General features: G+C 45.8%; 1 protein-coding gene across 6 annotated transcripts in view; it reads left to right on the top strand.

The window, feature by feature from the left end:
* Nucleotides 1-12,354, top strand: part of Syt17 (synaptotagmin 17) — a 67,760-nt gene extending 55,406 nt beyond the window's left edge. For all 6 annotated transcript variants that reach the window (XM_036176911.1, XM_036176892.1, XM_036176914.1 and 3 more), the window contains exon 8: nucleotides 11,030-12,354. In XM_036176911.1, the coding sequence (XP_036032804.1) occupies nucleotides 11,030-11,226 (197 nt within the window). In that variant the 3' untranslated portion in view covers nucleotides 11,227-12,354. The remainder of the gene's footprint in view (nucleotides 1-11,029) is intronic.
* Nucleotides 12,355-22,790: the final 10,436 nt, after the last annotated feature.

The raw sequence follows: 22,790 nt of genomic DNA, 5'->3' as shown, positions 1-22,790 counted from the left end.
CTGACCTCGACACACATGCCACCTGCGCCCACACACTCAACCACATGCATGCACACACATACTTAGTATGTGTACATGTACATGAGCACATATATACATACTTATTTCTATAAATTATATTCTATGTGTATGTATTACTATACACCTCTGTAAATTCTGTAATTGCACTAATTAGCAAATGAGCCACACCCATGTCTGAAAAGGAGTCTCCACACAGAGGAATGAAAGCATGAAGGAATGGTCCAGAGGTCTCAAAGACATTAAGATAATTTTATTACATTTGTTTACTCTGTGTGTGCGCGCGCGTGCATTTGTGTGTGCGTGCATGCGTGCGTGCGTGTGTGTGTGTGTGTGTGTGTGTGTGTGTTAGCACATGTGGAGATCAGAGTACATCTTGCAGGAATTGGTTCTTTCTGCAGTATGAATCTTGAGGATCAATCTCAGTTCGTCAAGCTCAGCAGCAAGTGCCTTTACTCACTGAGCCATCTTGTGGGTCTACCAAAGGAATTTTGAGTGTAACCTTTACTTCTACCTTAAAAATCACATCTCAAGGGTCTTTATCACCTTAAAAGAAAAGGGCTGTGGTAGAGGTTTTCATCCATTGAAGTGAGAGGTATGTAACAGCGTGAGTCATAGGAAAATGAAGCTTATGGAGAAGGAAGACTGAGGCATCACTCCAAAGATAAGGATCCGATTTCTTTGGGTATTTTTATGGGGATTCTAATCCCCAACTTAATGGTGCGAGGGTTCTCAGGCCAGAGTGACTGTGGAACCTGGCTGTCCATGCATCACCTGAGAAGGATTTTGAGAGTACAGATGCTCAACTGGGTACACCCGTGATCCTAGAATTTAGAGGTGGAAGCAAGAAACTGGATGATTCCAGGCCAGCCTGAGCCACAATACTGAGATACACACACCCTGTCTCAAAAAAAAAAAATGCATACAGATGCCGGGAGCCTGTATCCTCACATCGCATCCCTGGGACAGAATACCTGGGAGTCATCTCATCTCATCCCTGGAACAGAGTACCTGAGATGCATCTCATCCCTGGGACAGAGTACCTGGGAGTCATCTCATCTCATCCCTGGAACAGAGTACCTGAGATGCATCTCATTCCTGGGACAGAGTACCTGAGATGCATCTCATCCCTGGGACAGAGTACCTGAGAGTCATCCCATCACATCCCTGGGACAGAGTACATGAGATATAGCACTTTAAAGAAGGAAAGATTCGCATTGGGCTACCAGCCTCAGGGGTGTCAGTCAGTGGTCAGTTGGCCTGGCTGCTTTTAGGCCTGTGGTGAGGCAAGACATTGAGGCAGGACTGGTGGAACTGATGGAGCAAGAGGAGATGAGAGGCAACAGGGTCTTTTGATGATAATGATCATGATGATGCGATGATGGTGATGGTTGTGATAGTGGTGGTGGTGGTGGTGGTGGTGGTGGTGGTGCTGGATAGGGTGGGCTGGGGTGGTGGTGGTGGTGGTGGCTGGCTGCTGGGTGGGCATGCGTGATGCCCGGTGGTGGTGATGATGGTGATGCCGGTGGTGGTGGTGGTGATGATGGTGATGCCGGTGGTGGTGGTGGTGGTGGTGGTGGGTGCACAAACCTGTGCCAGGACAATCTTTGGGAAGCAATGTTGGCTGAGCAAGGAAGATATAATTAATTGTGCTCCTAAAGCATCAGTAGGTATCTCATGGCTAGCTGTGAAGACAGTTGGTAGTAAACGTTTTCGCCAAAGCCCTGCTAGCATCTCTGGAATGAACGTGCAGAGACAATCTTCAGTCCAATGTGTAAAATTTGGAGGTTCGTGTAAAAACAAAAACATTGCTTTATAGTCACACCTTCAGAGGCTTCCAACAAAATGATGTGATTCACACCCAGATCTGGAAGTGGTGTTTTACTTCATATGTCATCTTGGCAGATGCAGGCTCCATATACTCCACAGAGATGCAGGTCCATCCACCTCAGAGGGGTTTTAAGAGATTTTAATCTTGGTTTCCATTTCTTAAGGAAGGAAAAGAGCTCTAACTGATAAACCATCTGTGCTGATTAGTTTTCATTATCTCCGTGATGAAACCTATAATCACCTGGGTAGAGTGTCCCAGTGAGCCATTTCCTGTGGGCATGAGGAGGGCAGTATTTTGAATCTATTCATTGATGTGAGAAGACACCCCCACTGTGGGTGGCACCATCCCCTAAGAAAGATTTTCTGCATGGTATGAGTGGAGAACATGAACTGAGCACCGGAATGCATGCATGGATGTGAACTTGACTGCTCCTGGTTATGGCCCCCTGGACTTCCCTGTGATGGACTATAACATGGAATTGTGGACTAAAATACCCCCCAAGTTGTTTTAAGTTATGATAGGTATATTGGGACACAAGCAGCATAAATCAAGGAGATTCCATATATATATATATAGTGTGTGTGTGTGTGTGTGTGTGTGTGTGTGTGTGTGTGTGTGTGTATGTATGTATGTGTTGGCCAGAGGCACACACAGGTATCCCTACCTTATTTTTTGAGACAGCATCTCTCATGTAACCTGGAACTTGTAGATAGGATAGAATGGTTAGCAGCAAGCCCCAGAGGTTCGCTTGTCTCCAACTCCCCAGCACTGGGGACTGAACTCAGGTCTCAGGGCTTGTGTGGCAAGCATTGTGCTGACTGAATCATCTCCCAGGCCCTATCCTGCATTATATCATACTTTCCATCTTATCCTCTCCCTATGGAGAGTCAGGGGAAGGAGGGACCAGCTAAAATCTTTAATTTCGTGATAAGAAAAGGAAAATGGTGCCTATCTTTCCATGTCTGTTCTCTGGGTATGGATGACCTTGGACACTGAGCCTCTAATGCCTCTGAGCCCTGGATTTCCCATGTGCTGGGGGAAGGGCGGTGTGAATGGTACCTTCCTAGCAGGGCTGTGGTGTGGATTAAGTACTTTCCCCTGCATGGCAGGAGTCAGGATTAGTGATACTGGTTTCCAGTGATTAAAGTGTGGTTACCCAGACTGTCCTTATGGCTGTGGGAACAAAAAAGGCGGAGGCAAACAGATCTGTCTGAGCAGCTGCTATGAATCATGAACAGAGCCAGGAAAGCTTGCAAAGTCAGGGTGAAATCTCTCAGGCAAGTGCTCTACTGCTGAGCTGCAGCCTTGGCCTGGTGAAAGGTCTTGGAAACAGACAGACAGCATCTGAAGCGACGCACGAAGCCTGCATCTGCCCACTCATTTGTAATGTGGAAACTGAGACCCAGAAAAGGGCTAGATAGAACTTGTATAAGGAAGAGTGTTCATGTGTGTGCTCATACATATGTGTGCTTGTGTGTTTGGAGGCCAGAGGTCAACCCTTCTTTCACCAAGACCTGGGGCTTGCAAGTTAGGCTGGTCTGGTTGGCCAATGAGCCCCAGAGATCCACCCGTCTCCACCTCCCCAGCTCTGGGATTACAAACACATACCACCATAGTCAGCTCTTTTTTATTTTTTGGTTTTCTGAGACAAGGTTTCTCTAACAGTCCTGGCTGGCCTGGAACTCACTCTGTAGACCAGGCTGGCCTCAAACTCACAGAAATCCACTTGCCTCTGCCTCTGACTAAAAGCGTGCCCCACCACCCACCAGCCATCGTCAGCTTTTTACAGGGGTTCTGGGATTGAGCCCAAGCCTTCCTGCTTCAACAAGTTTCTTTAATTACTGAGCCTCATCACCAGCCTCCTGAGGTAACTTGCTGTGGACAACCCTGGAGTAGCTTGCTGATTTCAGAAAGAACAGAGTGAGGAGTGCCTGCTGCTGAGGGGATTTGTAGAAGTAAAGAGAATGGGAACCCCTTGTTGGGGTATGCAGAACTGACCTGTGCAAGGGTAGAGGAATCAGATATGCACGACCCTGTGGGTCTCTGTGGTTGACTCATGAGCATCCTGACATGCAGGCACCCCCCCTCATTGTGGTGAGCCAGAAGGGTTGTGAAATGTCCAGTATGGGTCTTGCTAATGTAGCACTTTTTTTTTCTAGAAATGGGTAGGCAACTTACTCCAGCACCCAAGAGGTGGGACACTGAGTGTAGTATAGGGGTGTTAGGGTTCCACACATGATCTGAGAGTGCCCCTGTGCTGCAGGCCAAAGGTTGCACTGAGGGTGCAGTGTTGGCCTAGTGACATGGAAGAAAATCCATAGTTACCTGTGACCCAGTATGCACAGGAACTGAGCTTATTCTCCTTGATGAAACAGAGGACCACCATCCCCTTTTTTTTTCACTTGTAGTGTTTATCACACCCACTTTTGAAGGCATCCAGCTTCCCTTCTAGAACCATCTGCCTTGGCAAAGCGAATTAGCAATGAAAAGAGTTTAGCTCCAGCTAGGAAGAACAAATTCATTTTCACAGCAAATGTCAACATGGGATGCTTCAGCTTGCCACAACTGGTTCAAGACAGCTAGATTTTGATCAAAGCTCAAAGGACTTTCTAGTTACTTCTCTAGACTTCAGTTTTCCCAGATGTAAAATGGGTGAATGGATTCTCTCTCTCTCTCTCTCTCTCTCTCTCTCTCTCTCTCTCTCTCTCTCTCTCTCTCTCTCTCTCTCTCCCCATGTGTGTCTATCTCTTTTCTCTATGCTTCTTTTTCCTCTCCCTCTCTTCCCTCTCTCTCTCTTTCTGTCCCATTCCTCTCTCTGTGTCTGCCACTCTGTTTCTATCTTTCTACCCCATTCTGTGTGTGTATGTGTTTCTCTCTGTCTCTCTCCCCATGTCTCTCCCCATCTGTCCCTGACTCTCTGTCTCTCTGTGTGTGTCTGTCTGTCTGCCTCTATCTCTCTCTGTGTGTATCTGTGTGTCTGTGTGTCTGTCTGTTTGTGTCTATCAACCTCTGTCTCTCTTTCTGTCTTTGCCTCTGTCTCCGTCTGTCTGTCTCTCTGTGTGTCTGTGTATGTGTGTGTGTGTGTGTCTGTCTCTGTCTGTCTGCCTCTCTCTGTATCTCTTTCTCTCTCTGTTTCTCTGTGTGTCTGCCTCTGTCTCTCTGTCTCTGCCTCTCTCTCTCTCTCTCTCTCTGCCTCTCTCTGTCTCTTTGTCTCTGTCTCTGTCTCTCTGTCTCTCTCTGTCTCTCTCTCTCTCTCTCTCTCTCTCTCTCTCTCTCTCTCTCTCTCTCTGTCTGTGTGTGTGTGTGTGTGTGTGTGTGTGTGTGTGTGTGTGTGTTTTACTGAAGAGAGCTAGATTTCAGTGTACTGTCCATAGTCAGGGACTGAGTGTGACTTTGGGATGCTTGAGGCTCACTCTGAGCAGCAAGGCATAGGTTCCTAAAGAACTTGGTATAAGGAAAATGTCCCGTACTGAACACTGGTCCCCTTGGACCTTAACTGTGTTTGAAACAAAACGTTTCCTGTCCTTTGACTCACAAAGGAGCACTGAGCTTTCTTGTGGACTGAGAGTCACGTTATAGAAAGGAATGATTTCAGAGCAATCTCCTTCACCTCTCCTCACAGGAGAGAAAGTTGGTATTCTCTTTCCCAGAAGCCCTCATTCTATTATACCCCTTTGAGTCCTTCTGCCTGTCTGATAGTTACAATCCACTGCATTAACTTGTGTTGTTTAAGATGGGGAAAACAGATGATGAATCCCATTAGCTCATTTTCTATTACCATAGCAAAATACATAAGGCTGGGTACATTCTAAAGAAAAGAAGTTGATTTAACACACAGTTTTGAGGAGCTGAAAGTCCAAGCTTGGGTGGTTCCAAATTTTGTCTCTTACTGAAGATCTCACAGCAGATGGCATCAAGGGAAATCACATGGCAAGATATAAAGACGGAGAAATTTGAGGCTGAGGCTTACTCTTCTATAATGACCCAGCTGCCCTCGGCTCTGCCTTTGAAAGGCCCCACTACCTTAACACCGCCACACTGAGGCCCATACATGAACTTTGTTAGGATGACCCACATCCAACCCATAATACCACATGCATTCTGTGTCAAAACCCATGAAGCATAAACAGGTTCTTGGAGAGGGTCTGAGGATTCCTCCTCATGATCCACTTGGAGCTTGTGACATTTGTCCTGACTGTATTCTGGGTGTCACAGACTACTGGGAAATTGATTCTGAATGACAAGGGCATGATAGGAGAGTGTGTTTTTTTTGTGTGTGTGTACTACAGTGAAACATTAATATCTGCATGTTCCATGATAACCAGTAAGGAGTATTTGCAGGGAGAGGAATGTGAGGATCTAGTTAGGAGTTGCTTTCCTTTGCATCAATTCTATGAGTGCCACTCACTAGCTATAAGACTTGGCTTCATAAGCCACGGATGAAGGAACAGGGATATCCGGCCCACTGTTTCAGACACCATGCTGGATTCTTTTATGTTCGCTTATTTGAGACACTGTCTATACTGACCTCAAACTTTTGATCCTCTTGAGATTCATACAGGCTGGGATTACAGGGATGCCCCAGCATACTACATTCCTTTTCCAAATTCCATGTCTAATCTGTTTTTGTTTTCGTTTTTTGAGGCAGGGTCTCACTATGTAGCCAGGCTGGCCTTGAACTCACAGAGACCTACCAGCCTCTGCCTCCTGTGTGCTGGGATTAAAGGCGTGCACCACCACACCTGGCACCTAATCTTAATTCTCCATTCTCTCCAGTGACACAGAGCTTAGTATTGCTGTGATGTCAACTCTTGACTTTTCCCTACACAGCTTTTGCCCTCGATGCATTTAGCTGTATTCAACCTCAGCTTATATTTGCATCTGAAATTGTGCATTTTCTCACAGACTGTCAGGAGCATGAAACTTTACTAAGCACTTTGTAAGTACCAATGCCTGCCAGTTAATTCAGATGGCCATAGAGGCGGCCTTCCCATCCGCCAGGACTGAATCACCGGGAGAGCTCCCACCTCCCCAGGGCCGAACAATTCACCAGCCAAGTAACTTTGCAAATCAGGCTGGAAAGCGTAGGCTCCACTGCTCCATTTCCTTCCCTTCCCTTCTGGCGATTTAGATGTGGATCTCTAATAACGGCTGTTTTTTTTCTTTCTTCCAACATAATATGTACTTGTTACATGAAGTTCAAACTCTACAGTCTTATGTAACACAAAAAGTAGGACTTTCCAGAGAAGGGCTCTCTTGACAGTTCAGTGAACTGTGTATCTTGGAGATCTCCCCATCTCCTTTTGAATATGTGTCACTGTCTCTTTTCCAGCAATCATGTAGATTCAAGGCATTCTATTATATCAGAGGTTAATTGGAGCTCTTAGTGTTGGCATCCACAAAGCATGGTCTAAGTTGATGACATGGGTGCAAATGAGCTACTAAGAGAGAGTGATGGGACCCCCCAGGGGATGATTAGGTGATTGGGCTCCAGTATTTGCCCTCACACACACCACCAAATCCAGATGTTGAGGCCTTAACTTCTAGGGTAATTGTATCAGGATGTGGAACTGTGGGGAGGTGGTCATGAGGAAAGAGCACTCCCACTTGGGATTTGTGGCTTGATGAAGGAGGCCTCAGTGAGCTGACTTGTCCCTCCCACAGTGTGAGCACACAGCAAGATGCCATCTCTGAAGAGGGTCCTCCCAGAGATGAAGCCTGTTGTGCCTCGATCTTGTGCTGCCCAGTCTTCAGAACCATGAGAAATAAATTTCTGTTGTTTGCACACCACCTGGGTGATGGCATTTTGCCACAGCAACTCAAACAAATTGAGATATAATTCTGTAGCACAGTGCATCATTATGTAAGAAAATGGGGTTAGCCATGTTTCAATAAAACTTTATTTACAAAAAACAGGTGAAGAGCTGTGTTTGTCTTAAAAGCTTTATGTTGTCAGTTCCTGCTGTATAAAACATCCTTGTGTGTATTTATCTGTGTCTGTTTCTGTAGGTGGTGCTGTGTGGCTCATTCTTAGAGCATATGTGCTGGGTCACGAGTTGCTTTTTACTTTGAACCAACTCCAAAAGTTGAACCAACTCAGTCTTCATTACATTGGAATGTTTAAATTTTTCCTTTCTTCTCTCTCTCTTTCTTTTCCTCTCTCTTTCTTCTCTCTGTGTCTCTGTCTCTATTCATGTGTCTCGTGTGTATGTGTGTGTGTGTGTGTGTGTGTGTGTGTGTGTGTGTTCATTTGTATGTGTGTGTACATATGCATGTGAAGGCCAGAGGTCAAGGTTGGGTGTCAATCTCTCTCTCTCTCTCTCTCTCTCTCTCTCTCTCTCTCTCTCTCCTCTTTATTTTTTGAGATAGGATCTCTCTCTGAACTAGAGGTCACTAATTAGGATAGGCTGGAACCAGTGAGTGCACAGGATCTGTTTATGTGGATGCTATGATTCTAAACTCTGGTCCTCATGCTTCCATGGGTAAACACTTTACTGAATGAGTCTTCTCCCCAACCCAAGATTTCCCTCCTAAAAACCTCCTTCTCACTGATATAAAACCAATGCTCATTTGAGGGATACTGCTATGTATGGCCATTCTTTCATTGGAGTTCTTGAGATGGGGGCTCAGTCTATGGTCTAGTCTGGCTTGACACAGGATTTCTCCTGCTTCAGCCTCTCACATGCCGGGATTGTAAGCATGAGCCACAGGACCATTCTATTATTCTTGAGCTTTGCAGAGGCAGAGAGGGTCAGAACATGAATCTGGAATGGTCTCCTAATAAAATCTTATTTTAGACTGAGGTTCACAGGGAGAGAAACCCTGGCAACCTGTTCTTATCTGGTAAGATAAAACTGTATGTTCCTTACTAAACATGGTTCAGTAAGGTCTTGATTGTTGCCTACTCAAAAATGTTTTGCAGTGCATCACCTTAGCAATTTCCTTTCTAAGCTAGGATTTCATCACTTATTGCCCTTCGATCATAAGGGATTTTCACGTAATGAGGTCCATCTATGCACACCAAGCCCATTACCAACTGTACAAAAAATATGCATGCTCCAATTTCCCCCACAGAGCTGACAAGCAGCAGACCCCTTGAGCAAGCAGCGTGTTTCTCCTGCCCTGTTTCACCAGGTGTTTTGGTTTTCAGATGCTGGATGGTGTTCTTGGTTTTGTGTTTCCACTTTTCTCCCCCCAACTCCCATTTCCATCATTTGGAATTCTCTATGTGAACCCCACATGGGAAAATGGAGACTCACTACTCGCATTCAAGCTCTGTTTGGGGCTGTGGAGTTGAGCTGTTTTGTCTGATAATCAGCACCCCTCCTGGGATCTAGCCTGCCTTTGCTTGGCTCATGCTGGGTGAATCTGTGATATTTCCCATTCTGTAGCCTTTCATTTATAACACAGGCACAGCCTGCTTCCCCATTAGTGTGATGGCACGCTTGAACTACCCACACACAGATAAAGAATGAAGCTGAACTTGGATAAAAAGATAAATCAACCCAACCATCTCATTAGGGTTGAAAGACACTAGTTAAGCTTGCATTGGAATTAACAGAGAATCCTTATGAGAGATAGAAGATGTGACAAGGGGCGGGAGAAACTACCCTGGCCATTTTTCTCAGTGAACTTGCCTCCACTGTGAGAAACAGAGGAAGTGTGCAAACTCATTTTTATTAAGTCAATGGACAGAAATTTAAGATCAAAATGGTGATACATCATTTGCCATGTGTTAGGTACCGTGTGCTGAGAGCCCTACACATGTTATTTCATCTCCATCATGCATTAACTTTCAAAATAAAGTACAGTGAGGATCCTGTCCACTCAGTGAGGAAAGAGAGGCACAAGAGACTTTTCCTTATGTCACAGGTACTTTTCCTATTTGCTGTGATAAGGTGCCCTAAGAAAAGCAACCTCCAAAAGGAGTTTATTTTGGCTCATGGTTCTGGTACAGTCCCTCACGGCAGAAGTCAAACCAGAAGGACTTTGAAGGAGCTGACTATATTGAGTACCAGTCAAGACTCAGTAATCAATACGTTCAGCAAATTTTCTCCTTTTCCACACAGTTCAAGACCAAAGCCCAGGGGATGGTGCCACCCACAGTGGGTGGATCTTCCCACCTCAGTCAGTCTAAACAGGATAACCCCCATAGGCATGCCCAGGAGCCAGTCTCCCAGGGTGATTCTAGGTTCTTTGAAGTTGACAGCTGAGATTAATAATCACCCTTGCTGCTTCAGAGCCCCAAGAGAATGTCTATCCTTAATTCAACCCCCTATTAGAATTTTTGCCAATGTTGGTCAAGAGATATTTGTGGTTGTCAGAGCTTGAAGGAGGGATGCTGCTCCTGGCAGCATCTAGTGGGTAGAGTCCAGAGATGATGCTAAGCACCCTTCACATCACCAGACAAGCCTCTCCAGTAAAGGGTCATTCAGACCATGATATCAACAACATTGCTGTTGATACACTTTTCTTTGATCCTGGAGAGATGGGTCAGTGGATAAGAATGCTTGCTATGCAAGCATGAGGATCTGAATTCAATTCCCCAGTGCTCATTAAAAGGCTGAGTGTGGCTGAGTGTGCATGCCTGTAATCCAAGTGCTTTAGGGGGCTTAGAGACAAGAGGATACTGGGGCTTGATAGTCGCCAGTCTAGCTCCAAGTCACTGAGAGACCCTTCATAAGGGAATAAGGCAGAGTATAATAGAGCAGGACACAACGTCCTCTTCTGGTCTCTGCAAGTACATACGTAGGCACGAATATGTGCACTTATCACACACACAAGAAACGCTGGCTTGTCCTCATAGCTGGACCATGGTGATGGCTTGCGGCCCCACCAGAACTCTATGCCCATTCATAGAGTTCTGTAGGCAATGTGTGAGTCAGTGAGACGTAAGCTCATAGTCGCATATTGTGGGTGGCTCGGCTGCCTCAAAGAAGGAATAGCCAGTGCAAAAGCTGGTAAGTGGGAACATGGCTGACTTGGTAAGGGACAGCAGGAGCCTCAGCTGTGCTTAAGAGACTGTCCCCATGAGAAGAAGCAATGTCCCCAAAGCAACAACCCCATGTTTGCTGCTGAGCAATGTATGAGCTAATGACCTCTGTCTTGTGCCTACCTCCCCATCCCATTTCCCCACTCCTGACTTCCTCCCTGCCTGCCCTCACCCTTCTGGCTCTCTAGTGTTTGGTCACAACATGAAGAGCAGCAATGACTTCATTGGGAGGATCGTCATCGGCCAGTATTCCTCCGGCCCCTCTGAATCCAACCACTGGAGGCGGATGCTAAACACCCACCGCACTGCTGTGGAGCAGTGGCACAGTCTGAGGTCCCGGGCCGAGTGTGACCGTGTGTCTCCTGCCTCCCTGGAGGTGACCTGATTGCCATGGGGAAGACAGCCTTCACTGGTTTAAAAAAGAGAGAAAAAAAAATGTGTCACATAAATATTCAACCCACACCTACATATACTTTCACACATGTGCACGTGCATACGCAACGCCCTCTCAGCACTGAGAACAGGCTGACAGTTGATCATGGAACAGCCACCCTCATTGAGGGAAGCTTGTGAAGTTCCCGGAAACTCCATTCATGCGTAAATCACAAGTTAAGTAGGCTCTGCTGTGAGACTTCTTGGCAGTGCCTGCTCTTATCCATACCCCAAAATGTGCTTTCAGCCTCGGGCCACAGAAAAGAGGCCTTCTGAAAAGAGCCTGACTCAGTTTACTAGGAGTTTGGCCGATATGTCGGGGACTTGATCCCCGCTCCAAAAACACCTTGCCAGGAAACTTCTGAGCAGGCCACTGTTTCCTGGGGTCTCCACACCTGATACCTTTCTCCAAAGGTGTAAGTATCTTTGTTTTCTCCTTAGTAAATGTGATAAGTAGATTAGACTCTTTGGAGAGGCCAGGGTGACAAAAGACAGTAATTCAGAGTCAGGAACCCAGGCTCACCCGCTTTGTCTTCGTGTTAGCTTATTTCTGGGACTCCCTGTGGGTATGCGTGGGTATGTTTTTGTGTGTGTGCCCTCACAGGTGAGCAGATGTGTGCCTCCTCCTCCTGTTAGACAGCAAGGGGGTGGCCAGAGCCTCCATCCTCAAAGTTCTTCATCTCTCTGCCTTTCATCCGGTGCAAGTTCACCCCATGCCCTCCCAGCCATCAGAGACCCCACATCAAGTAGCAATAGTTTGAGTGTGTCCCATAAGTAGGGTTATGATAGAGCAAAGGTAACATTTTCTGACTGAGTCGTGGTGGTTATGACCCGTCAGGGGTCTGGCACACGAATGTAAATGGTGCCACAGCCCTCCACCATGACCTCTGCCCTCGATCATATTCCGATGAGCTCGGTGTTTGTATGTGCACCACAGTCGTGTCTCATGTGCTAAGGCTTTAGTGTAGTTAGAATAGATTCTTCCCTCATGGGATGCTTCTGTATCTTTCTCCACAGCGTATCGTTCCTCTATCATGGGAAATTATTTGTTGAAAATTAAAGATTATTTATTTGTGCCATGCATTGGAGTTATCTGTTTTGTTCTTGTTAACAAACATAGAAGATGGGAGGGAGTTTGGCTGCTAGTATGCATAATAAGGCAATCCAGAGCCAAGAGATAGCCTAGGGAAGTTCTTGCTGTTGGAGCCCCAGCACCCACGTAAAAAGACAGGCCCAACAAAGAATAACTGGAATCCTAGTTTGGAGTATGGTGCATGTGTGTGCATGTGCACACGTGTATGTTGTGTGACAAGACTTTTCTTGGAGAGATGCAACACACGTGTCTAACTTGAGCCCATAACAGACTCAAGTAGAGATACCACCAAGTCCAACATGGTGAACAAGTGAGTTTTATTGGGGTTACAGGAATGTGGATGAAGGATCACTTACAGGAGCAGAAATGACTCAAAGACACCTGCATTACCAAAGCCCCCCAGCATGGGTGACAGCTCATAAAAGCTGGGAACCTGGAGCACACTGCATAGCCTGCAGGCAACTCAGTTGGCTTCTGCTCCTTCCAAGCAGCTGGTCTGGTCTTGGAGCCTTCTTTACAATTTGGCTTGTCTGAGAGATTCTCACCTCTCTTTTTTGTTTACTCTTAGGAGGGAGGGGCCTAGGCAACCTGGTCAGTTTCAAGAACAAACTTCCAGCAGAATGAAATGTTTCAATCTAGGAGGAAAAGCCGCACCACTGTGCATGTGTGTGTGTGTGTGTGTGTGTGTGTGTGTGTGTAACCAAGTGAATCCCTGGGGCTCACTGGTGAGCCAGTCTAGTCAACCAGAGAGTCCTAAATCCAGTGAGAGACTCTGTTTTAAAATAATATGGAAGTGATGAGTAAGAGACTCACTGTTGACCTCTGACCTCCACACACAAACCTACATACTAGCACACACACAGAAAGAAACACAAGCAAAACACATTTTCTCTCTCTCTCTCTCTCTCTCTCTCTCTCTCTCTCTCTCTCTCCCCCAACTACTCAGAGCAGTGATGTTTAGCTTGTTAACAGATTTTTATTCAGTAAGATCTAGCTCACACCCAGCAGGGATGGCTCAGCTCTGCTCCCTGCACCTGAGACCTAAGCTGGAACACTTAAGGGCCAGGGCATGGAACCCTCTGAAGGCTTTCCTTCCCATGTTTGATGCTTAGTGCTGGCTGACAACTGAGGTCTTAGCACAGGCTACCTCCACAGAGGGCTAATTTGGGCTTCCTCACAGCATGGTAGTAGATGTGATGGTTTTGAATACAAAATGTTCCCCGGGCTGATGTATCGAATGCTTGCTCCCAAGCTAGTGATGCCACACACTCCTGACACTGTAGTGTTCTACCCAAGGGCAGGGCCAAGCCGCATAGACAAGATCCACTGAAACCTCAAGATAAAGTGAGCCATTCCGCTCTTAAGACACTTTCATCACAGCATTTTAACACGACCATAGGAAAAATAACATTGCACAGGACAAAGGGCAGAGGGATGACTATGGCTTCTGAGAACAGGGCACAAGAAGGATGTGTTAGTGGTGCACACCTTTAATCCCAGCACTCAGGAGGCAGAGGCAGGTGGATTTATGAGTTCAAGGCCAGCCTGGGCTACAGGGCAAGGTCCAGGACAGCAAGACTACACAGGAAAACACTGTCTCAAAAAAAAAAAAAAAAAAAAAAAAAAAGATCATGGTTTCCATCTCTACCTCTCTCTCTCTCTCTCTCTCTCTCTCTCTCTCTCTCTCTGTCTCTCTTCTTTTCCTTAGGAACTCCTGTATCATATGCTTTCCTCATCATTGTAACCAAAATGATGATTTTGGCTCACAGCTCAAGGTTCCAGCCTGTCTTGGTTGAGAAATCAAGGCAGCAGAAGTCTAAAGCATCACATTGCACCAGCGGTCAGGAAGCAGAGAGCATGAATGCACGCTAGTGCTCTACTAGCTCTCTCCGTGTAGTGCAGCTTGGGACCCTAGCCCAGGGAATGGTACCACTTTCTGTGGGCGAGACTTCTCACCTGAATTAACCCAATCAAGGTAATCACTCACAGGCACACCCTATCCCAGGGCTCCTGTCCCAGGTAATAATAGATCTCAAGTACTTGACAACCCAGGCTAACCATCATGCCTTGGTTGGAATAGTCACAAACATATGCTGTGATTAAGGGTAGGGGACATGGGGGAATATCAAGAAAGAAGAAGCAGTTAGATTGTATGAAGAGCTTGTAAGGTGTGTGGTATACAGCGCAGGCATCTTCAAAAAAACATGGTCCACACAGTGGGACAATCAGACCGCACATGGCTATGCTGGACCTCATTGGTATGGGCGGGGTGTGGTCCAGGGAAGAACAGATAAAACTAATGTACCAATTTGAGGACCAAGAGGCGAACCCACATGAAAAGGAAATGGTGTTTATGTTAGATGCCTCTGGTTGTCACCAACAGAAGTTCCAGCTGCAGACATTGCTGGATCTAGGGGCTCAGCTGAGGCCCATCAGGGCTTTGTTTTTCACTTCATCTCTTGGATAGTTTCTCCCCACTTAATGAGTATCTTGGTGACTACCAATAGTCCTAACTCATCCTCCATATTGAACTCATGGCCTTATGCACTGTGAAGGCAATATGAAGGCCTAGACTTTACTTTTCAGACTCTATCTTAGGGAAGGGCCACCATCTTAGACCACCTGGTGCCTAGGAACTATACTCAGTTCCAGGAAGAACCTCAGGAATGTGCCATGACAACTCGAACAGATACCCTAGTAGCAGCCAATTAAGAAACGGGGCAGTAAAGTTTAACAAGATCCAGATGCTCCTGCAGACATCCTGTCCGCATTTATGGCCCTTGCAGATATCCAAATATCCTGTCAGCAGGTTGTGGTTCCAAACCAAAAGTCTAATCCAATAATTTCACATGTGGTTTTGCTGAAAGTCTAGACCAATAGTTTGAAAAATTCACCTTGCCCTATACCCCTTCTACCCAATCACCAAAATCACCAAGGCATGTAATTCCCAGCTATGGTTTTTTCCTTTAAAAACCTTCCAACCCCTGAGCCCAGAGTCACTGAATTTCCCTTCATCTGCCAGGCAGTGGCCCGGGTTCAAATCTAACAATAAAAAGACCTTTGTGTTTTTGCATCAGAAACCAACTCCTTGGTGGTCTCTAGAGATTTCGCAGCACAGGCACAACATGCATGCTAGGCAACAATTTGTATTCTGCAGACCTATCTTAAGTTTCTACTTCCTGATTTTCCAACGGTGAAACAGCATCTCCTTCCTGTCCTCCCAACAGCAAGAAACTTCCGTTTATATTTAATGATAGTGATAAAAATCACTACTTACCGCCTGTTGTGCACTGTGATAATCCAGGTGCTATTTAGTCCTCACAGCAACCTTTGAAATAGGATCTATTATGATCCCTCCCCCCTGTTAGATGTGGAAACAGCACTCTGGACATCAAGTGTCACTTGTCGTGTCACACAGGAATATGGAGTGTGTGCATGTGTCCACCTCATTGAAGCAGAACACTATAGTCAGTTATTCTACATTTGTTGTTTTCCACAAAACTCATTTGTCCCAGAGCAGAGTCATGGCTTAGCTTTTTATCAGTCGTGCCCTGCTGAGGACTGGGCCCAGGTAAACACTACACAGACTAAAAAGGTCTTGCCTCTCCTGGATACAAAAGGTATTTGTCTGAGTTTCTCTTCTGTTGCTGTGATGAAACAAAACAACAACAAAAAAAACATAAGGGAGAAAAGGGTCTTTTAATCTCGTAGTTAAAGGACAGCTGTGATGCAGATGTCAAGGCAGGAGGAGCTTGAGAGGGTTGATCATGTCACATCCACAGTTAAGCAGAGAGCAATGCATGTTGTTGCTCAGCTCACTCTCTATGCAGTCCAAGATGCCCTGCCCAGGATGGTCCAGGCCACATTTAAGAGTGTTCCCACGTCAATGTAATCAGGGTAATCTCCCACAGGTATGCCCAAAGTCCATCTTCCAGGTGACTCTAGATTCTGTCAAGCTGACAACTAAACAACCAAACAAACCATTACCGAGATGGAGACATCTGTGATGATGTGTTGCTGGTGTCACTGTTTCTGATATTCTATAGCAGAAGTCACAGGGCTGAAGGGTGGGTTGGCTGAGTTCTTGAGAGAGAAAAGTAGAGATGTTGTTTTCCTTTTCTACACAACACCTTCCTTCCTGGGCCTGGACAGAAGAGGAAAAAAAGTAAAAAAAAAAAAAGGCAAACATGAGAGAGAGGTGGATAACGGACATGAGAGACATGATAGACAATGGTCAAGCTCATGGGCTCTAGAACCAAAAAAACCACCACCCAAATCCTGGGCCCACACAGTCAGACCTGATCCAGGCAACTCCTCTAGGCTTCTGTTATCCTGCTGTCTTAGTTAGGGTCCCTCAAAAGCAGATTCAAGGAGGCAACTTGGAAGTAAATGATTTACTGGAGAGACAGCCTCAAGAAACCTAAGTTGAAGAAAAAGGATGAAGGACAGATAAAGACTGCCTGCATTAACACTGGGGACAGCAGGAGCTCAGAATTATTATTGTAGAGGATTTAAGTACTGAGCCTTCTCCCTCAGGTTCTTCCTGAAAGTGTATAGTGTTTGATACTTCAGGACTGTGCTGTGCTGGTGGGGCAAGCTCCTGCAGCAGCAGAGAAACTCCTGGGCAGAGAGAGACATGCATGAGCTTGATGGGGTGAACTGTGCCCATGCACACCCTGGCCAACTGTAACCACTGAGGAGCTCAGCTGAGCTGCAGATAGGAGATCAGGCAGCCCCAGCCTCTACTGGGCTCCTCAGTAATAACAAGAGAGCTCAGCCAGGCAGTGGTGGTGCACACCTTTAATTCCAGCACTCTGGAGGCAGAGACAGGTGGATCTTTGTGAGTTCGAGGACAGCCTGGTCTGCAGAGCGAGATCCAGGAAAGGCGCAAAGCTACACAGAGAAACCCTGTCTCTAAAAACAAACAAACAAACCAACAAGTGGGCTCACAGTGTGAAGTACCAGCCTTCTCCCCACGGGACCCTGCAACAGGGACAATGCTCTTCTGTCAAAGTTCAATGAAGTGAGCGGTGATGCTGGAAGACCAGCTTACCACCTAAGCCTGACAATGACCCAAGTTTGATCTCTTGAACCCACACAAAGGACCAGATGTGCTGGTACCTATCTACAATCCCAGTACTCTTAAGAGAATCCGCTGGGAGCTCACAGGTCACCTAGCCTGGTGTACAAAGTACAGTGCCTCAGGAAACAAGGTCGAGGGAGAGAACTGACTCCCCGGAAGCTGACCAGCCTCCACATGAGTGTGGTTGCACACATGCGCCTGCACTCCAATACACAAAGTAAATAAATAATAAATATTCTTCTCAATTTACATCTGTGTCTCCGTCACTGTTCTATTGCTGGGAAGTGACCCCGGGACCAAGGCAACTCTTGTAAAAGAGAGCATTTAATGGGGGATTTGCTTACAGTCTCAGAAGTTTAGTCTATTATCATAGCAGGAAGCATGGCAGCATGCAGGCAAACGATGGGGCAGTAGCTGAGAACTACATCCTGATCCATAGGCAGAGAGAGAGAGACTCTGGGCGTGGCATGGAGTTCTGAAACTTCAAAGTCCACCCCAGTGACACACTTCCTCCAACAAGGCCACACCTCTTAATCCTTCTAATCCTTTCAAATAGTGCCACTCCCTGATGACTAAGCTTTCTTATTCAAACCACCAAGGTCTGTATTAGGTGCACACATATTTCTTTTCTCATCGTCATTTCCCATCTGATGACATGGAACAAACAGCTGCATCAGTAGCACAGCCAGCACACTGGGTATTGTAAGCCAGCACACTGGGTATTGTAAGCCAGCACACTGGGTATTGTAAGCCGGCACACTGGGTATTGTAAGCCGGCACACTGGGTATTGTAAGCCGGCACACTGGGTATTGTAAGCCGGCACACTGGGTATTGTAAGCCAGCACACTGGGTATTGTAAGCCACAGTCTAAGATGATGCAGTCTTCAGAGGGCGTGCCGTATAAGACATGTTAGGGTTAGGGTTAGGTTAGTTCTATGTAAACACTGCACCACCTTATGAAAGACACTTGAGTATCTGTTGTTTCAGTATCTCTGGGTGTCCTTGAACTCATCCCCCTCAGACATCTGTAATCCAGAGTAGGCATGGCCAACTGCCCCACTGGTCTGTTTTGTCTGACAATCAGTAACAACCCACCCCAAGGGATAGATGTAAGGACGTGCTGGAACCAAGCTGGCAGAGTCCTCACTTGAGTCTTGGCACAGCACCCAGTGGCTATTATTACCTGGCGTGCATCAGACAGCTTTTGCTGGGGACAAGAAGGAACATTGGCAGCCCAGATCAGAGCCATCCACATCTCCAGGAATAGAGTTTGTCAGGAGACAGAGAGATGTGTTGAAAGGTGAAAGGAGGATTGAGTTTCTATAGAAACCAGAGCCCAAGGTGCCCTGCTTTGGACTACCCATTGTTTTAATTAGCATCCTCCTCCTCCTCAGGTAGGAGGTGGGAAAGAGATGCCTGGACCACTTCACCACTCAGTGTGGTGTGGGGACCCAAGTTAAAAAAATAAAGGTGGGTGGGGAGCAGTAGCGGGGAGTTTTAAAGATACTTCCATTTCCCCAGTTCTCTTGAGTATTCTCATCTCTGGGAAGAGAAGGCATCCCATTCTTCCTCCTCAGATGCAGCTCTGAGATCAGGCCAACTTCAGAACATCTTGGGACTTCAACCACACCCCCAGACTTGATACAAACTACAGACCTTTGCCCTGCCTGCACTGAATGAACAGTCCCATCTAGGGCACCAAGACCAGCCTGCCATCTGGGGCACTGGCATTTTTTTTCCTATCAAACCAAGAATAATTGCAAGGCAGAAGCACCAATTTCCTTTCTGGGTAGCCCATTGTCCATTTCTAGTGAGATAACTACCCTTCATTATATCCAGAAATTCCAGGTAGAATTGACTCCAGAAGGTTGGTAGGTAAAAACTTAATAATTTACACCTAGAAGAAAATGTTGGAATGCAATGCCTTAGAGGTTCAAAATGGCTCACCTTCAGAGAGCATGTTAGCTTTCCATCACTATTACAAAGCACCTGAGGCAGGGAAAATGTGAAAGATCAAAGTGGGCCACTGATTGACATCTACTGAGGGCAGTGGAAGGAGTCACATCTTGGTGAGAGTGTTGTAACCAGGAAGCAGAGACAGAGGGAGGGTGCTGGCTTGCTCATCTCATAATCCTTGTGAGTTCCCACAAGAATGACCCTAACCTTTTCCAAGGACAATGTCTGTAGTGACCTCCCATTAGGGCCAACCTCTTAAAGGCTCAACCATTTCCCAATACTGCCACTCTGATTCATCATAGGGACCTTTGGAGTACATTCAAACCACATCCAGACCACACCAGCTCCTTCAGTTCCCAACTTTAGGTCATCTTATCCAGGATTATTTGAGGTTCCAGACTGTGGGTGTTTCTCATGTGCCAAGCATTTCCTAAGGACTTGCATGGGAGAAGTATCAGTTTGCTCATATTTTGTGGGCAAGAAAGCTGAGGCTTAGAGAGATGTACTAATTGGTGTCTAATCACACAGCAGCAAGTCTAGAACATGAAAACATCTCTCTCATAAATTTACAAAATGTGTTAGCATTGAATCCTCTTTTAAAGAGGTTGAGGACAGAGGACTTTAGCTACTAACTAAGCAATATTTTCAAATGTCTGTTTGAGTGGTATATGTTTGTATGCAGGTATGTATATGAACAAGCAGAGACCAAAAGAGGACACAGGTGTCCCCCCATCACTCTCCACCTATTCCTTTGAGATAGGGTCTCTCTCTGAACCTGAAGCTCCTGTTTTCTTGGTTAAACTGGAAACCAAAAGCCCCAGTAATCCTTCTGTCTCTGCCTCCCTTGAAGCTGCAGTTACCAGAATATTCAAAGACATACAGCTTGTTACTTGGGTGCTAGGATCCAATTCTCCTCCTCATGATTGCATACCAAATGTCCTTAACCTCTGAACCATATCTCCAGCCTCATAAAGAACATTTTAAAGGCTAAAAACTTATGAGAGAGACATACAGTAGATAGATAGATAGATGAATGAATAAGTAAATGATAATTGGTAGATGTTTTAGACAGATCTTAACTGACTTGCCCAGCCTCCCATAAACACATGTGTAGAGGAGGGAAAACAGAGTATCATTCAGTAAATGTCATTTTAATAACTAGAAAATCACACACACACACACACACACACACACACACACACACACACACACACACTATGCTACAAAGAGATCCTTACAATCTCCAGTTGACAGCAAACACACTTGTGAAAAAAATCAGCCATTTTTTTGTCTCTAAACTTGAGACTTAGATCATGAGTTGGCCCAACTTGTTGCCTGTCTTTATAAATAAAGTTTTATTGAAACACTTCCAGGCCTATTCCTGGATCTCTGGTAGAGCTGAACAGTGATAGATTAGCAAAGCCTACAAAGCCTAAAAAATGTACTCTTTCTTTACAGAAAAGTTCTGTACCCTTGTCTAGAGCAATATTCTGTAAACTTTAATGAACATACAAGCCACTAGGGAACAGTAAACCAAGAGCAGTTTCTGATTCAGTAGCTCCTGGCATGGCCTGAGACTGCAATTCTGATGCACTTCCACAGACCACACCTGCAACTAAGCAAAGGACACATTCAGAGAGGGGACAGACCTGATGGACAACAACACTTAGACACATATTACAGGACATATGACTATAGATGGGGATTCAGCAAGATCTGTCTAAAATCTTCTATCTGTCTGTCTGTCTGTCTATCATCTATCATGTATCTACCTACCTACCTGTCATCTATCTATATGTCATCTATCCATCATCAGCTATCATTTATCTCTCTATCATCTATAAACTATCTATCTACCTACCATCTATCCTCCTTCCACAAGAATTTCCAGAGGCCTCTTTTGGACTATTTCTCCATCTCCCATCTAGAACATTCATACTCAGAAGAACATTTCTGTGATTGGAATGTTTGTGCCCACCAAAATTCATATTGAATTTTTTTTTAATGTGAGGTGTTTTGGTCTCATAAAGAGTTGATTAAGGTGTTTATCTCTGGAGTTCATCTCCTCTTCTGCCCCTTTCTCTCTCTCCTCCCTTTCCCTCTCTCCCTCCCTCCCACCTATGATGCTATAGCAAGAAGATGCAGATACCCTGATATTGAATTTTACAACCTTGAAACTGAAAACAAATAATCTCTTTTCATTGTAAATTATCCAGTCTCAAGTATTTTGTTATCGCATCAAACATGGAGTAAGGCAGATGTGTTTAGTTCCTGGTATCCCCCAATAACATAGCAACAGAGGCCTCTCTATTTCTACTCCCAAGATAATAGCACTGACGGGGAAATGACTACTTTATATTTTTAAGTCCCCTCACTAGTGTCAGGTTAGGGTGTCTAGAGCAGAGAGACTAGTGTGGGAAGACATAATAGTTACCTTCACTCATTGCTGTGAGAAACCTGACACAGATACTCAAGGAAGGAAGGGTTAGCTTGGGCTCACAACTTTGATGATGCCAGGGAACACAGTGCAGAGAACGGCTCCTGCTGGGAGGGAAGGTAGGTGGGGCAAATGGTCATATTGCATCCACAGACAGGAAGCAAAGAGAGATGAACAGGCTGGGACTCTAGTCCATTGGATGGTGTGCCCACATTCAGGCTGGGTCATCCCTCTTCAGGTAAATGTCTCTGGAAACACACAGACACACTCAGAAATGTGTCTCCTGAGTGGCTTCAAATCCAATCAAGTCAATGATGAAGACTGACAGTCACACATTAAGATTTTCGTTCACAGTAATGTCAGCACTCTTGTGAGCATGTACTAAGTGTTCACCACTTCTGAATCAACTTGCATGCTTTGGCAGCTGCCCTAATACAATGGTCTGGAGACAACCAGTGTACTCCAGACTTGCTGCAAACTGGAGCTGGGCCTGAGTTGAGCCTGTATACTGAGTCATGCCTTGGCAGACTTCAGTGCCAACACCAGTGGGGCAAAGCATGCTGTGTGGGTGAGAGCTTAGTTGTTCCTCACAAGCATAGCAGTGAGGGATCCAGAGGGAAAGTGAGTGACTAGGAAATCAAGTTGACATATTCCCATCTTACTCACAAATGCCAGTTATGTGAAGTGTCAGAGCCCCCCTCTGAGCATTTTGGGGGGAGGATAAGGGGCATACAAGATGGTAGAGGATGCAGCTGGTGCCAGGGTAAGTCTTCTGTGAGCTCAAGCTCAACAATAGCAACCCCTGCTGTTGTTTAGCAAGCATCTTCTACTGGTAAGCATCCAAAGAATAAACACCTGGCTATGGTGGTGCACACCTGTCCTCCCTACACTGGAGAGGCTGACACAGAAAGATCATAAATTTCAGGCCAGGCAGGGCTATATAGTGA

The sequence above is a fragment of the Onychomys torridus genome, chromosome 1, assembly GCF_903995425.1.
Source record: "Onychomys torridus chromosome 1, mOncTor1.1, whole genome shotgun sequence".
NCBI lineage: Eukaryota > Metazoa > Chordata > Mammalia > Rodentia > Cricetidae > Onychomys > Onychomys torridus.
Note: the sequence above shows the minus strand (reverse complement) of the source record. Positions and strands in the feature narration are given on the sequence as shown.